The sequence below is a fragment of the Sebastes fasciatus genome, chromosome 17, assembly GCF_043250625.1.
Source record: "Sebastes fasciatus isolate fSebFas1 chromosome 17, fSebFas1.pri, whole genome shotgun sequence".
NCBI classification, from domain to species: Eukaryota; Metazoa; Chordata; class Actinopteri; order Perciformes; family Sebastidae; genus Sebastes; species Sebastes fasciatus.
Window position 1 is genome coordinate 19,593,074 of NC_133811.1, and position 16,588 is coordinate 19,609,661.

The window sequence follows — 16,588 nt, forward strand, 5'->3', positions numbered from 1 at the left end:
AACACGGCTGTGAAAACAAATTTTAATCGGTTTTAATGCATGGTTTGTCTGTGTATTTCTAACAGCTCCAACCTTTCATGACTCATTTAGAGGATTATTACCATTTAAGAAAAAGGTTATCAGTTTTCTAACCATTTAAATCCGCCCGCCTCATGTTTATGATATAGAGAGACACAGGAAAATAAAATAACCGGGTTACATCTTCTTTAGCAGGGATTTATGTAACACCATCTTTATATATGCCCACGAAAAGATCTATGACACATTCGGGATGTAACAATTAGCCATACATATTTATGTAACATGTTAGCAGATATCAAAATAAAAATGTTCTGAAGCAAAACAATTGCTGGTGCCTCCACACTTTTGCACCTATATAGACAGTGTTTGTTGGACTGTCTGGCAATTTCTCCGTGACCACAATAAAAGTGATTACAGACTATTAAAATACAAATGAGTCACCCACAGACTTCTCTTGTGTTTGGGCTAAAAAAAACATCACTGAGCACCTTGAAGGATAGGTTCACATGTTTTCAAGTCTGTCCCATGCCCATATATACATTATACAAGGTTTTTGTCACTATTCCTCCTCTTTATGTATGTAAACATATGTGAAGCGACAAAATCCACAGTCTTCCTCCTGTGCACAAATGTATTCTAGCAGAAGCTAAGAGGGAATTTACTAAAGACTGTCACTTTGCAAAATACCTGCTTCATTTGGTAAACTTGGGCTGAACTTAAAGGGACACTTCACAGCTTTTGCACACTAATGCAGTGCCCTTTCAAGGCGTGGTTGATCCGAACAGGCCGATTGCTTGGCTCCCAGGAATGCAGCTTGTAGCGTTGTCGAACCGCTCATCGTTTGTTGACTCCAGGGAAGCGCCAGAGGAGTTCTGTTAGTTAGTATATACGTTTCTATATGTATATACTAATCTATACGTTAGTATATTCAGCATCCAGCAGCAAAAGTGAACGACCCGCTTCAGACAACATGCTCGACTCAGTCTGCAGAGCACTGAAGCCCTGCACCCGCTGCTGCACAAGAGCACTGTTCGCATGTTTATACAAAAGTTTATTAATATTGAATGTGCTGCGTGTCCCGATTGCAAAAAAATCTACATGGCACTCCCTTGGGTCCCCAGCAATACACCTTCTAAATGTGAAATGGATTGAATGAGTGGTTCTTGAGATATGAGAAGGACACACAGACAGAGATTCCTTGCTTTATAGTTATTTGAGAATTAGCTTTTTTGGTCATCATTTCTTCTGCGGCTTTGGTGTTAGGCATTTACCAGACAAGGAAATTATTATTGAGTTGCATTATGGGAATCCAGTGTATTTGGACCTTGATGCATACTAAACCGGCTTTAAAACACAGCCCCTTAGTTCATTTGAATGAAGGGAATCCGACGGCACATCGGGGGTGCTTTTGCTATCCAACAAGGCGCTGCGTTGTCTAATCAAATACATGCAAATGCACATTCCAGGTGGATTACCTTGTAGCGTGAACGCTTTAGTTCTACTGTTTACCTTGTGATTGTGTTGCGATGAAAGATAAAACAGTCGTTGTATAAATTCTGTACACTAAATTCTGTAGTGTTATTAACATAAATCGCTAAGCAGTGTTTTGGCATCTGAGAAGACTTCTAATTCACAGATCTGTTACTCAAACTAGACTTGATTGTATGTCATGTATCACTGGTACCTGAAGCAACATGCCCCCACCAACGCAACCCCTTGTTTTGTTTTAAAGCAGGGCTGATATCAGTCTGAACGCCCACTAAAAGTCTGGATGTCTCTGCCTCTGCTGCTTTGATTTTTTTTATCACCCTTTACGGACAGTATGATCAGGAGAGACAAAGACAACGACCAATAACTCTTTCAGTGTTACATATAGGCGTGTGACTACTGTATTAAGATAGACTTGAAAAAAAATCTCAACCTGTCCTTTAATCTGTTTCTGTGGCTGATTTGAATGAACTTGAGTGACCCCTGTCCTAAATCAGATGGCCAGATTAGTGTACTAGGGGCATTATTCCTAGGCTGATATATTACATATAAATGTAGGAATATGCATCATGCAAGTATCTGCTGAAATAAATAAATATCCTAAAACTATATTTTAGGGCATCGAGATTGGGTACATGCCAGTTGTGCTTTAGTAGCTCATATTATATTCAAAAACAATTTCTACACAGTGAACCTGGGGTCTTTTTGGGCCCCTGGGGATCTTGTTACCAGAAATCTGTAGTGCCAATGACCAAGCTGTTTTTGTCCATCCATTTCCCATTGGTTTATACACCTTGCAGCTGCTGAGAGCACTGTCTTATTAAAATGTTGTTTACATGAAATGTTACTTGTAGTTCTGACGGTTCCTAAAGCTATTAAAAGCATCTACAATTATGGAAATTCAGGTGTGCAAGCTTGAGCCTTATTAAAAGTGCAGCACCCCTACTTTAATACTGTGAGACATTAAACCTGCAGTAGGCCGAATGTTTTTGGCATCATCGAGCAAAAAATCCATAATAACCCTTCAGCATATTGTAATTCAAGTGTTCTGAGAGAAAACTAGATTTCTGCACCTCCTCATGTTTTCAGGCTTTAAAAAAAATGTAGCCTGTGTCGGGAGATTTTTTTGTGCGTTGCGATTGGCTCAATTTTGACGAGTGCAGACCAGTTGCACCCCCAAAGATATGACGCGTTGATGAAGCATGACCCGGCCTCCTTCAATAGGCCTTGGGTCAAACTAGGCAGCGCTGATCAAATATGAATCAATATTCTGTTACTGTAATGCCTATTTCTCTCCTCAAATGTTTTCACAAACATCTTGTAGTGTACTGTTCAGCTGTAAAATGAGAAAGTTTGCTCTGGCTGGTGGGCGGTGCTTCGTATTTCCTCAACTGATCTCAACATGGCTGCCGGTTCACAAACATTTCATTTTACAGCCAAACAGTACACTACAAGATGTTTCTGAAAACATTTGAGGCAAGAAATTACAATTAGGAATGCACTGATGCAATGTGCCAGATCGATATCAGCACCAATACTGACCTTATTAGCCGGGCTGTATCTGCTATAACAACACCAATCCACATTAAAGCTTCAGTAGGCAGAACGTTTTTGCATCATTGGGCAAAAATTCCATAATAACCTTTCAGCATATTGTAATTCAAGTGTTCTGAGAGAAAACTAGACTTCTGCACCTCCTCATGGCTCTGTTTTCAGGCTTTAAATACTCTAGTCTGTGACGGGAGACTTTGGCCAATCACAGGTCATTTCAGAGCGAGAGCGTTCCTATTGGCTGTGCTCCGGCTGGTGGGCGGTGCTTGGTATTTTCCTCAACTGATCTCAACATGGCTGCCGGGTCACAAACTTTCTCATTTTACAGCTAAACAGTACACTACAAGATGTTTCTGAAAACATTTGAGGCAAGAAATTGGCATTACAGTAACAGAATATTGATTCATATTTGATTAGTGCGGAGTTCAGGAGTGATTGACAGCTGTTCAGAGACAGCAGGCTCCAGCTCGGCTCTGATTGGTTGTTTCCATCCAAATCTTGCAGATGACACCAGAGGACACACATGATTTTTATCAGATTACCTGTCTCATGCACTACTCTCAGGATATAATGACCATTTTATAAAAATAACTTTTTTTTGTAATCACATTTGCTCCATTTCTACCCACTGCAGCTTTAAGCCCACTCTACATATTCCAAGAAGTAACTTCAATGAACTTTGTTATACTCCCTTTAACCTTCTTTCCCATTGTCATTATTGTGCGCAGTGGGCGACCAGCCGTCATCATCATCGTTTCGTTTTATATTTTCTGGTGCCACAAAGTCAGAGCTGGCACAGCGCTGGGCGGACTCTTGCAGCCTTTGGAGGCGGTGGTTTCTGTTTCTGTCTCTGTCTATCTTACGCACTATCTCTATCTCCGCCCTCGAGGGAGAGACTTCTCCCGTTTGCAGACCACCTTTTTTTTTTCTCCACGCACTGCTGTTAAATCAGAATTAGGTGTGACGGACTGCAAAGAGCGCAAAAGGACAGACACGGCGTCAATTTCCTCACCGGATTCCTCCTTCTCCTCGTTTATGAATCTCTGGATTATGGCACGCCGCTTTCCAAGATAAAATCACCAAGGAGCACGTCAAAAAAAATGTGCACGATGTGGTTCAGATGCTGCAGCACAACATCTGGATTTTTCCTGTAAAATAACCTCTGGGATGTTTATTTTTTTGTGGTTTTTGGTGCGCGCAATGTGCAGTATAGGTTTGTAGGAGCTGCTCTGAGTTGGTTTATCCAGCTGGCATCACCTTGATCATTATCCTCATTTGAATATATCGGTGTGATTCGTGTAGTTGTAACCATGCAGAACCCACCGTGAATCTCTGTTTTAAATCTAGCCTATAAGTGATAAATGGTGAACTAATTGGCTTCCGTGGATCGTTTAGAACCAATAATAAGGACTTCACATCATAAAAGCGACGCAAAGGGGCTGTTTTTGAAGTCACATGTGTGCCCAGAGCAAACAATTAAGATGACAAAACCTTTCCTCACAAGAGATTCTCTTTATTACCGAGGAAGCTGCACATCTCAGTTCCTGGATTGCAATCGAGTTGGAGGACAGGGAGCAGAGGAAGAAGAGAAGAGGGAGGAGGAGAAGAAGCAGAGGAGAGGAGCTGCCGAGCTGCACAACAGAGCCACTGCTGACAGGAGAGCTTCAGTGATGGACTGAGAGCTGAAGGTGACGACGAAGGGACCCCCCACCTGTGTGACAGCCAGCTTCACGTTTTCCCTCAAGAGCCTTCACACTTGATACAAAAAAAAGAAAAAGGCATGTATGGACACACTGCAGCATAGGTGAGAGAACAGGAGGAGCTGCCCCTGAACACATCAGATTGGCCTAATGATTGAAATATCTGTCAAAGAGGACAACACTGGCCTTTTTATTTGGAAACAGTCTCTCAGGTTCTGCACAAACTGATTCTACCTTTGTCCCAAAAAAGCAAGTACACCTGGAACCTCAGATCCTTCCCAAGTGCCCTATAGGCTGGAAGTCCACCGGAGTCCGTCTGCTACAACAGATGTAAACTAAGCTGTCAAGATTTCGTCTCCAGGAAGTCCTGTGTTTTTGGGTGAGTGTTGTACGCATGTGTGGGGCAGAAAGTAAATTGATGTACTCCCAAATAATATCTACCCCATCTCACAAAGAAGTGTTCACCAAATGTTAGTGACAGCTGGTCCTGGAGAGGCTCACTAATCGAAGTGTTGAAGCTGGTTGTGCACCTTCACGGCCTGAATACTGTTCTGCAACACAAGGCAGTAAGTAGGGTCTATACCAGCTGTTAGTACTCACCAGCGTTGCTTGGGTTCAGGGGTCTGTTTCTAAGGTGATGCATTGCAGGCCGAATGACCTTTTGACGACACAGTAGTGAGTTCAGTTAAAGTGGGACATGAGCACACATGTAACCTAGAACATTTAAGATTTGCCTAATAATTTTCTAGTGCCTGTGAAACATGTCTTTCATGTGTTTGCATGGTGCATTTTTTTTTTTTTAGGAACTGTTTTACCAGTTTATGATGGAGACATTGTGGAGAATTTAGCACAAAAGCAAAATGAACCACTGTTGGGATTTGCTTGCTGTACCAGGAGACCCCCCTCTCCTCTAGTATTGGACTGATAGATGTTTGATAAGAATTTATAGAGGATGTGCACGTATAAAGTTCTGATTAATGCTAATTAATATCACATGCTGAAATAACATAGTACATAAAATGCATTTTGTGCATACTAAATGTATTTCCTAGTTAGGGCTGTCAATTGATCAAAATATTTAATTGTGATTAATCGCTTGATTGTCCATAGTTAATGTAAAATGTACCCTTTTAAAGGGAGATTTGTCAAATATTTAATACTCTTATCAACATGTGAGTGGGCAAATATGCTTGCTTTATGCAAATGTATTTATATATTTATTATTGGAAATCAATTAACAACACAAAACAATGACAAATATTGTCCTAAAACCCTCACAGGTACTGCGTTTAGCATAAAAAATATGCTCAAATCTCAACATGGCAAACTGCAGCCCAACAGGCAACAACAGCTGTCAGTGTGTCAGTGTGCTGACTTGACTATGACTTGCCCCAAACTGCATGTGATTATCATAAAGTGGACAATTCTGTAAAGGGGAGACTCGTGGGTCCCCTTAGAACCCATTTTCATTCACATATCTTGCAGTCAGAGATCAAGAGACCCCTTTGAAAATGGCCATGCCAGTTTTTCATCGCCAAAATTTAGCGTAAGTTTTGAGCGTTATTTAACCTCCTTCGCGACAAGCTAGTATGACAAGGTTGGCTAGTTTCATGTGATACCAGTATCTTCACTCTAGCTTGAAAGCTGAGCCCGCTACAACCTAAAAATCGCAAGATGTGTTAATGTATTAAATAAATGAGTGACGTTAAAACAAATTTGTGTTAACGCGTTAACGTTGACAGCCCTAGTCTTAGTCAATTCATGTTTATGAATGCAGTTTTCTGGCATATGAAGCCACACAAGTGCCATGAATTTGCATTTAAAAGTTAAATTTTTACTGCATTTATTGTATCAACTGTCTGCTAATTGGCCCAAAACTGCTGTACTTGTCACTGCCCCCTGATGCATTTTGAACACGTAATAATCACATTACCTATAATGTGATGGCACACAATGCAGCACGTGACACTTGGTGCCTCACACTGAGTGGAATATTATTTATTCATGTCATTTATTTTCAAGAGAATTTTAAATGAAGTCCCTGCACCCTCCCCCTCCAAAGGTGAAGTCAGTGCAAGGACGTGATTGATTGGCAGTTAGCTTCTGTGAAGTCAACCACACTTTCTTGCCATTTCGCACCAATTTCACTGATACCTGTAGTTTGCTAATTGGCTATCTCTAGGTGGTTGAACACCTGCACAGTCTGGAGGTCCTGAGAGCTTAGATATGCAAATTAAATATTAACGGCTCATACTTACATTTTATAAGTCAGAACAAAGTGAAAATGACAAAATGGGATTTTGCAGGGTTATTATAGCTTTGCCAAATTAGTTTTCTCTAACTCAATAAACTAAAAAGAAATGTCCCACTTTCCCTGGACGTTGCACTGGGATCTGTGTATGTACCGTGGATGAATAGATGAAAAGATATACGAAGATACGCTTGTGGGAATTTTTCTGCTTTTCCTCCATCGCATCTGGCAAAAACAGATGTATGTGATGTTTGGACACTCTGTAATGTAGCGCAGGTATGATTGGAGGCCTCTATCTTTACAGTCCATGATATTGTACTGCAGGCTTTCACATATACAGCTAAAAACATAACGCAGTGGAGAGAGGAGCTTCACTTAATGAAATGTCTGAGGCTGCACACTTGATAGAACGAGATAAGTCCGGCTCACTCTGACTCATTGCCCCTCGCAGGATTTCCTCGTCCTCCTCCACATGAAATGCTTATAAGATATGAACTATCTCAATCATCTCTTTATTGGAATTATTTTCTTAGTTAAACTGTAATAGAGAGGCGAGAGGTCTATTAATCTTCCTCTGTTCCTCGTGAACTGTTGAGAATCTGGACTCCTTGCCTCTCTGCCACAGTTGTCAGCCGGGAGCCTGACAGCCGGCAAAGAGCTGAATCTACTCCAACACCAAGTTTCCGTCATAATTCTGCTGCTCTTCAGCCATCTTCAATGCAACGCATGGAGGGGGCTATCTCTCGCTGCCAAGGACAGAAAGGCTTTGTCAGTCTGTTTGTCAGAATGTTCTCTAAAAAAAAGTAGGTACTCCTGTCAGCGAGCTCCTGTCCTGCAATCTTCTCAAATTGTTTTCTTTTGCCTCAGGCCATGAATTTCTTTGCCATCCTCATTTTCTATTGAGCAACTCAACAGAGAAAAAACAAGATATTTTTACCATCCTGGTATTTCTTCTCCATCCTGAGCCTCTGATCTCACTTAACAACGTACTATGCTTCTGTTTTCTCTTGCAGAACTGCCTAACAAACCTCTCCTCATATTCACCTCCTCTTAATGTGTTCCTACATGGCCACTAGAGTTAGCCCGCTCCCTGTTTGGATGGCAGTTAAAATATGTATTGGCAGTTTTATGACTGTTTTTTGATATTCCAATCAGAGAACAAGGAATTAAACACTGATGTGTCGGTAAGAATGCTTATCAATTAATCATAGTAACAGCTTGTGGTTAAGCAGCAACATGACATTTAGTCTACTAGGCTATAAAGGGCAGCGATGATAAGTTGAATGTTGCTTGTAATAGATACAAGTAAATAATTTATTGTGGCCTGCAGTTTTTCAGTTTTTTTTATGGTGAGTGAAATCAAAACCAGATTTGTTTCAAGACATAGACAAGTTTGTGAGTGTGTTCCATAGACTGTATATATAAGGATGACGCGTCTCTACTTCCTCTTACTGTACAAAAGTGAAGCCAAAAAATCCCGGATACATCTTCAGATTTTGACGTCAGAGTCTGCGTAGTAGTGATCGGGGGGCTGGAGCCATGGTATTGAGGTCCCGCCCTCACACCCGCCCAAGCCAATCACGAGCCGAGCACAGCCGCAGCTTGTTAGCGTGAGCCACCTACTAGCTATGTTAGAACCCTGGTAGCTGTTTGGCCAGAAAAACACAACAACTAAGCATAATATCTCTACAACTACATTTATGATCAAACTGACACATGTTCTATTTCCCAGACTTGTGAAGGTTATGGAAAGTTGAGGTTACATCTCCTCTCTCGAGCAATTCCCGAGCCTTCGGCTCCGCGACAACTTCACTCAGAGCAGCTGTCAATCACAGCTGTCAATCATGATGTCTCACCCCCTTTTTATAGCATTAAATAACTAATTAACACCAGGGCTGCCATTCAAATATTTAATCGCCATGATTAATCACAATTAATTACACATTTTTTATCTGTTCAAAATGTACCTATGATTTGGCAAGTATTTAATACTCTTATCAACATGGGAGCAAATATGCTTTCTTTATGCAAATGTATGTATATATTTATTATTGGAAATCAATTACCAACACAAAACAATGACAAATATTGTCCAGAAACCCTCACAGGTACGGCATGTAGCATAAAAAAATATACTCAAATCATAACATGGCAAACTGCAGCCCAACAGGCAACAACAGCTGTCAGTGTGTCAGTGTGCTGACTTGATTATGACTTGCCCAAAACTGCATGTGATTATCATAAAGTGGGCATGTCTGTAAAGGGGAGACTCGTGGGTACCCATAGAACCCATTTTCATCTGCATATCTTGCAGTCAGAGGTCAAAGGACCCCTTTGAAAATGGCAGTGACAGTTTTTCCACGCCAAAATTAAGCGCAAGTTTGGAGCGTTATTTAACCTCCTTCGCGACAAGCTAGGATGATATGCTTGGTACCAATGGTTGGTTTCTTCTCTCTGGCTTTAAAACTGAGCCCGCTACAAACTCCGAAAGATCGATTGCGTTAATGCGTTAAAGAAATTAGTGGCGCTATAACAAATTTGCGCTAATGCGTTATTGCGTTAACTTTGACGGCCCTAATAAAAATCAAATTTATCAGAAAAATGAACACTTGAACACCAGCGTGATAAGAACTACCTAAAATTACAGAAACCATCTTTGGGAAAAATGTATTTGCTGTGTACTTTGACTTTTTAGTTTGGCCCATGTCCCATCCACTAACATGGAGGGGGCGGGATTTACTACCTATACTGCAGCCAACCAGCAGGGGGCGATCAAGATGTTTTGGCTTCACTTTTGTGGAGCTGTCATGTCGTCCATCTTTATGTACAGTCTATGGTGTGTTCACATGCTCTTATCTTATATCATATCACATTATCATTGCATTCGAGGCACACAGCTAAACATTAGTTTTTCAGAAAGATAAATCCCTGTTGATCTTTGAGAAAACCCAGAGGTGTCAAAAACACTTACTGCCATTTTTAATGTTTTTCCAGAATCCCCACAGATCCAAATATTCCAGCTGCTGCATGATAGAAAATATTTTAACTAATTTCCCAAGTTGCCTATTCCCTATTCCAAACCAAAATTGAAGCTGCAAGTTTGATTTGAACCAAAATGATCAAGTTTTGCTTTTGTCTTTGGTCTTATTTGTCTATATTAATGTTACTTTATCTTTTATTTACATGCACAATAACGTTTATTTTCCCTGTCATTGTTGTTGTAAGTGACGGTGTATGAGTCTTAAAAACTAAAGAAAACCCTTGTATCTGTGCGATATAGCTGCATGGACACATCTTCAAAGACGTGGCTGCCGCATCAGAGTCAGTTTGGGTTGGTTGGTCAAGCGGAGGTTTGCTGTGGCGGACCTGGAGTTTTAACCCCAAGTGAGTCAGTTTAGAGGTTTACTTTTCTCTGCTGTCAACTGTGCCTGACTTGTACAGCCTCCTCCCCAGTCTGTCGTGGTCCAATGAGATTTTTCTCTGTTATATATGTTTTTATATGTTCCCCTTCAACCTGCTATTTTCTCTGACACCCGTCGACACCACTGTTGCCAATGGTTAATGGAAGGTTTAACATACTCTCCAGCCTCAGCTGCGACATTCTGCTCTTTTTCCTCTGCCATGGCTTTCCAGTCCTTTTCAGCCTGTATGAAGCTTTACAAAAGTACCTCAATATGAGTGAGAATTTTTTACCACTCAATCCTCCACCGGAGCATCACTCACCCTCTGAGCCCTGCTTTGTCACACTCCCAGAGTTTTATTTTGACATCCTCTAGGTTTGATAGCGCCATTTGCCTTTTTACTCCGGCGTTGATACACTCCGAGTATTCCTCCTCTCTCTGCTCTCTTTACTTCCCCAGATGAAAGCAGCCATTTGTGCTCCCTCCAGGGACGGGAAGAGAAATAATTTTCTGTTAGTTAGCGCAGCGTGTAAAGCTGTTGTTTCATTTCAGACATTAAGACCTACGCAGTAATGTTTTGAAGTGTTGGGAAGAAACAAACAAGAGGCAGCTCAGATTGTAGGGGAATTCTTAGTTGAGAATCACCTTATTTGAAATTGTGATGAGGTAATATAGAAGTATACACTCGGTGTTCAGAGCTTCAAATTGCTTCTTGATCTCTAATTTCATTTTCACAATTTTCAGTTGTTTAATTTGGCTCTGCTCATTTACAAGCGCAGCAATAATGCCTCTAAATACAGTAGTAAAAATGAAGGTAGTTTGATGGAGAGCTGTGCACAAGCTGCGAACATGTTCCTATGGTAACTAGGCCACACTCCCGTTGGCTAGCGCACACACACACAGGCAGAGGGACAGGCAGGAGAGAGAGACAGGAATTCTGGAAAACACGTGATGGAGAGCAACTTTACGTTGATTATTCAGGTTACTGTTCTTATGCCTTTCTGCACATGAGGGATATTTGTATTTTGTATGTATAATCGCGGTTGCATTGCAGCATGTTGGAAGTCACTTTCTTTCTGTTCCTCCAAAAATATCAAGCCGATCTCAGGTTCTTTCCCGTGGCTCCCTTACGCCCACAATGCCCCTGCTTCCTCAACCCCTCCACCCACCCTCTGCTTTCAAATCCTGCAGCTCTACCTCTTCTCTGTATTTTACGTTTACTCGATTACAGTGCTGTTTCTAATCATAGCGCCGGAGGGGCTCTGAACACAGTCAGGTGTGTCACTTGTCCCCTTTTTTTGCTCAACTTTTCTTAGTCCTATTTAAACATCTTTGTAATGAAAACTTTTTGTGCCATTGTCTTTTGAGTGTATGTATGGGGTTCAAGTTTAGCTCGAGCTCAAACAGTAGTCCTGATGTTTATTCACCTTGCATTTCTGAGCACCCGGCATTGCAAAACAAAAGTTTATTCCATCAAGCAGCTGATCCTCTTAAAGCCAGCAGTGTACGTCTCTATGTGCTCGGCATCTCCGATGTCATTCTGCATTTTTGTAAATCACGGCTCACACTTAAACCGTGGCAAACCTCTCGGAGCGATGCTGTCGGCTTGTCAAAGAGCCACAAGGTTGATACAGCGAGGTTTTGCGTCTGTCAGTCATGCAGGCTGATTGTTTGGACAGCTCGCTGTTAATGAACGGCCTTAACTTTCTGCACACATTTGCGCTGTCTGTGGTTTTCCAACAGCTGTGATGCTGTGATGAATTTATGATGGCAGATAAACAACCTTTGACCCAGTGTACTTTGGCAATTGGCATTTATTTTCTTAAACAAGCACATCCAGAGTTAAGCATTGGCTTAAAGTGTCATTTCATCCAATTAATAACATAAAAAACAAATAGATTTTCTCACTTGCCGCCTCGTGCTGTCTTTCCAAGTTTTTGATGATTTAAAGTGCGACTTAACACCCTGTTGTAGCTGTTTTTAATACATGTAAAATGTATTAAAATCCAGCATCAATTTGCTTTTTACTGTTGGGGCATTGAGTACAAGACAACATCACTGATTCTTTTTTTTATTTGTTTGCTCTATCGGGACAGAATTTCTAGATTGTTTCTGGAAGAACTGAAAAACACTAAAGACTGTTATCTACTGATAGTATAATAAAGTATATAATTAAAGAAAAGTGGATTCATTTTACGTTGCTCTTTAAAGGTTCTCTGTAAGATATCCAGGGCATTAATATAGCAGCAGACAACTATTTGCTATATAAAGATATAGAGGAGTAATGCCTACCTTAGCAGAGAATGAAGTCGCTCTCCTTTTGTGTGTTGTAATCTGTGCTTTGTTGACATCGCCGGGCTGGCCGAGCGTGCCTTTTAGTGCATGTGAGCATGCCCCACTGGCTAACTCACTGCGCTCTGCACTGCACTCATACGGCGGTTATAGCTGATAACGCCGTCCCGACCGACGCCACTGTTGCGAAAGCGTAGCACCCATCCTCCGGTTCCCCCTTAGGTTAACACTGTTAGCTCTATCAGCACTTTTGCCATTGTTTTCAGTGTTACACTGTTCGGCTCAGCCGTCGCCATGCTGAGAGCCGTGCAGAAGCAATAGAAATGCTTCCAATGCTTCCAATCTCGCATTTAGCACCTCTAAAGACCACAAAACAAAATTCCTGTAAATTGTATCGATGGGCAGAATAAATAGGAGAGGATATTTCAGAACCTGGGGACATAAAATCAAAACTCTTTATGGATAGGTACCATTAGTGGTATGTGGAAAAAAACTCTTAGTTAGATTTAGTGAATAGCTGCCGGTGGAATAAGAAAAGAATAAACTGGCATCCGGTAGTCGCTTTCAGTCCATCGTGCTGATGTTGCAATGGAACGAACAATTGACTTTCACTTATTGGCAATATACGTTCTTTGTGTGTACTGCAATTTCTTGCTGCGTATTGGTCATCATCATCACCAATTCATTGGTCGGGCCGTAACACTTAAACCAGTAATCAGTCATGTAAAATCTCATATGTTTATAATTTATTAACTGCATTATAAAATGCATTCAGATTTCTCGATCTGTACAGACAATTGAAATTAAACTGCTTAATACAAACAATACTAAATTGGACCCTTTTGAATAGATATATACTGTACAGTAGAAACTGTGAACTGCACTGCATTCAGCCTTTTGCTAAACTTGCAATGATTTGATAACATTTTCGATGAGCAGATTTTGCAGTAGGGTAAATAGTGCGCATGATCAGAACAGAATTAAATTTAGATTTAGTCAGGATACCTTGGTGTATTGACTTATGTTACGGACATATTGGAGCTGTCAGAAAAATAGCAAATTCCAGGCCATAATTATCATTTTGTTGTCGACATGAACAGTATTTACTCGTCGGAATATGGCAATTAAGGAGGCTTCCATATGACACCAATGCGACATCTGCCCCGGCAGGCCCGTCTGTGAGTCACCAGAGGCTCCTCATTGTCAGATGCTGCAGACCAGACATAATGAGATCTTGTGTGTGTGATCTGTAACTGGAAACACTGTCACTCCAAGACAAAGTGGACTGCTGCACCATCAACACTGTGGACAGTCTCAATAAAATTAAGCTCACTCAATTTTCTCAGAAGGCTCAGCTCCCACCCTCAATGCAGTGAATCATAAGACGTAAATCATGTAGAGGCCTCGCACGAGTGACGTAAAACAAACAAAACACCTGCTGGAGAGCACACCGCCTCATTTAGTAGCATCACGAGCGAAAATGCAAATGATGATCATTTAATTGTCGGTACAGATGTGTTTTTTATTTGGGATGCAGAGTGGCATCAGTAAAAGCATCCATATTGGCATCATTCGTAATTTAACACTGTGTTGTTTATTACAGTCATGTCCAGACCAAAAAGTGAGTGGTTTTATACCTGATACAAGACTTGATTTGAGGTGTGTAAATACATTATACAAGCATTTGTACCCAGCTGCAGTTAGAAAAGTCATTATAGTATATACAATAGCTTACTATCCTGACATCTACAGTATATACTGTAGTGTACTGGGTCATGCTTTTTTCTTTTTCAGTCATGTGTCCAGTCAAACTTTAAAATAACTTTCCGAAACTGTGTTGGGCCTGTTAACAAAATGAAAAGCTTTTCTTTTTGACGGTAATTCCCAATGACTTTTATGATCATCTTACGTCTCCTCTAGCGCCACCATAACGTTGACGTTATTTTGTTCTGGGTGAAATGTATATTGGATGGATTGCCAAGAAATTTGATACAGACTTTTATGTCCCCCTCAGGATGAATTGTAATCGTTTTGGTGATCCCTTGGCTGTTTTAGCAGTTACTATACAATTTTACTTCACAAACAAAAAACGCACAATTTATTTTTTTTCCCAGCTGCAAGAAGCGCTTCCAATTCCTTTGTGCATTGCATTGTGGGAGAATAGTTTCCATCAACAGCACACATTTAAATACTGACTGTGTTTAGTCGGCTCTCTGTCTAGTTTGAGTGTTCCTCATTTTGTCACTTTTCCAGTGAGAACATGCTCTATACTAAAAACCTGCTTAGAAGTAGTACAGATGTGGGACATGCAGGTTGTCATTGTTAGCATGCTGGAATTTGCCCAAACAACTGTTGTGCCTAGTTACATGCTAACAGAGCCGCTAACATGACTGTGGACTCTTGTTGACCACTAATAGCCCAATGGAGCAAGTGTTGTCTTGTCATGTAAGATAACCTGAGGCCAGGGATAGTTATGGTGGCAGACTGCTTGGACTGAATGTAACAGATTGCAGAAACACTGAATTGTTTAATAAAATTAACAAAGTAAATATATTTAAAACTGCAGTGGGTAGAAATGGAGCAAGTAGGATTAAAACAAATATTTTTTAAAACGGTCACTATATCCTGACAGTAGTGCATGAGACAGGTAATCTGAAAAAGAATCACGCGCCTCTGTGTCCTCCGGTGTACTCCGGTGTCCTCTGGTGCTCCTAATGGCATCTGCAAGATTTCACAGACTGGAGGAAAACAACCAATCAGAGCCGAGCTGGAGCATGCCGTCTCGCAAACTCCAATCAAACGGTCAAACTAGGCAGCGCTGATCAAATATGAATCAATATTCTGTTACTGTAATGCCTATTTCTCACCTCAAATATTTTCAGAAACACCTTGTAGTGAACTGTTTATCTGTAAAACGAGAAAGTTTATGACCCGGCATGTTGAGATCTGTCGTGGAAATACCAAGCACCGCCCACCAGCCGGAGCACAGCCAATAGGAACGCTCTCGCTCTGATATGACCTGTGATTGGCCAAAGTCTCCCGTCACGGGCGAGAGTATTTAACGCCTGAAAACAGAGCCATGAGGAGGTGCAGAAGTCTTGTTTTCTCTCAGAACACTTGAATTAAGATATGCTGAAAGGTTATTATGGAATTTTTGCCCAATGATGCAAAAACGTTCTGCCTACTGAAGCTTTAATGTGGATTTTTTTTGTCATAGCCGATACAACCCGGCTAATAAGGTCAGTATTGGTGCTGATATCGATCTGGCACATTGCATCGGTGCATCCCTAATTGTAATTTCAGTGATTATTATTTCCCATGGGTTGAATGGAAATTTGGGGTCGGTTTTCATTAAGTACATATTTTGCTTAATTAATAGCTGCTGCGAGATTTCATGGTTATTAAAAAACAATTTTACAGTTTGTACTCGATGGGGCTGCTCATGCCGTGCCCGCTTAGCTTGAGGGATGGCACACTGTACCCTTATATTGCATCTAGTTTATGTCTATAACAAAAGAGAAAGCAACCCTGTGTAAAAATTTTATGATTTTATTCAATTTATTGAAATATAAAGTTTCCAAATGTGTATTAATAGAGAGATATATGCTAAAGGTTGAGTATGTTTCTCCAACACCCACTCACAGTCTTCCTCTTTCTGTCTTTCTCTCCCTCTGTATCACAGTTAGCTAGAGGCTGTTGCCACCCACACACTCCGTCCTGACAGAAATTTACATTCAGAATAGCCCATGTGAACACATCCATGTGTTATAATATGTCACGTTTACTTAAAGCACCACATGTAGCAGGTGACGGTTTTGGTGGCAGTGATGTTGAATATTCCTCTGCGTACAATGAGGGGTGTCAGGATTGAGCCCCACATGAGG

At 41.0% G+C, this 16,588-nt stretch overlaps 2 protein-coding genes across 11 annotated transcripts in view; one reads left to right on the top strand and one right to left on the bottom strand.

The window, feature by feature from the left end:
• The window catches only part of LOC141754781 (type-4 ice-structuring protein LS-12-like), a 409,136-nt gene that overhangs the window by 85,583 nt on the left and 306,965 nt on the right, over positions 1 to 16,588 (bottom strand). The gene's annotated exons all lie outside the window — the stretch shown is intronic.
• Positions 3,834 to 16,588, top strand: part of LOC141754772 (ras/Rap GTPase-activating protein SynGAP-like) — a 50,873-nt gene continuing 38,118 nt past the window's right edge. For 3 of the 9 annotated variants that reach the window (XM_074614038.1, XM_074614036.1, XM_074614042.1), the window contains exons 1-3: positions 3,834 to 5,139; positions 7,637 to 7,814; positions 10,292 to 10,395. In XM_074614038.1, coding sequence (XP_074470139.1) covers positions 7,729 to 7,814; positions 10,292 to 10,395 — 190 coding nt within the window. In that variant the 5' untranslated portion in view covers positions 3,834 to 5,139; positions 7,637 to 7,728. The remainder of the gene's footprint in view (positions 5,140 to 7,636; positions 7,815 to 10,291; positions 10,396 to 16,588) is intronic. The other 6 variants (XM_074614041.1, XM_074614040.1, XM_074614045.1 and 3 more) reach the window with 4 other exon arrangements.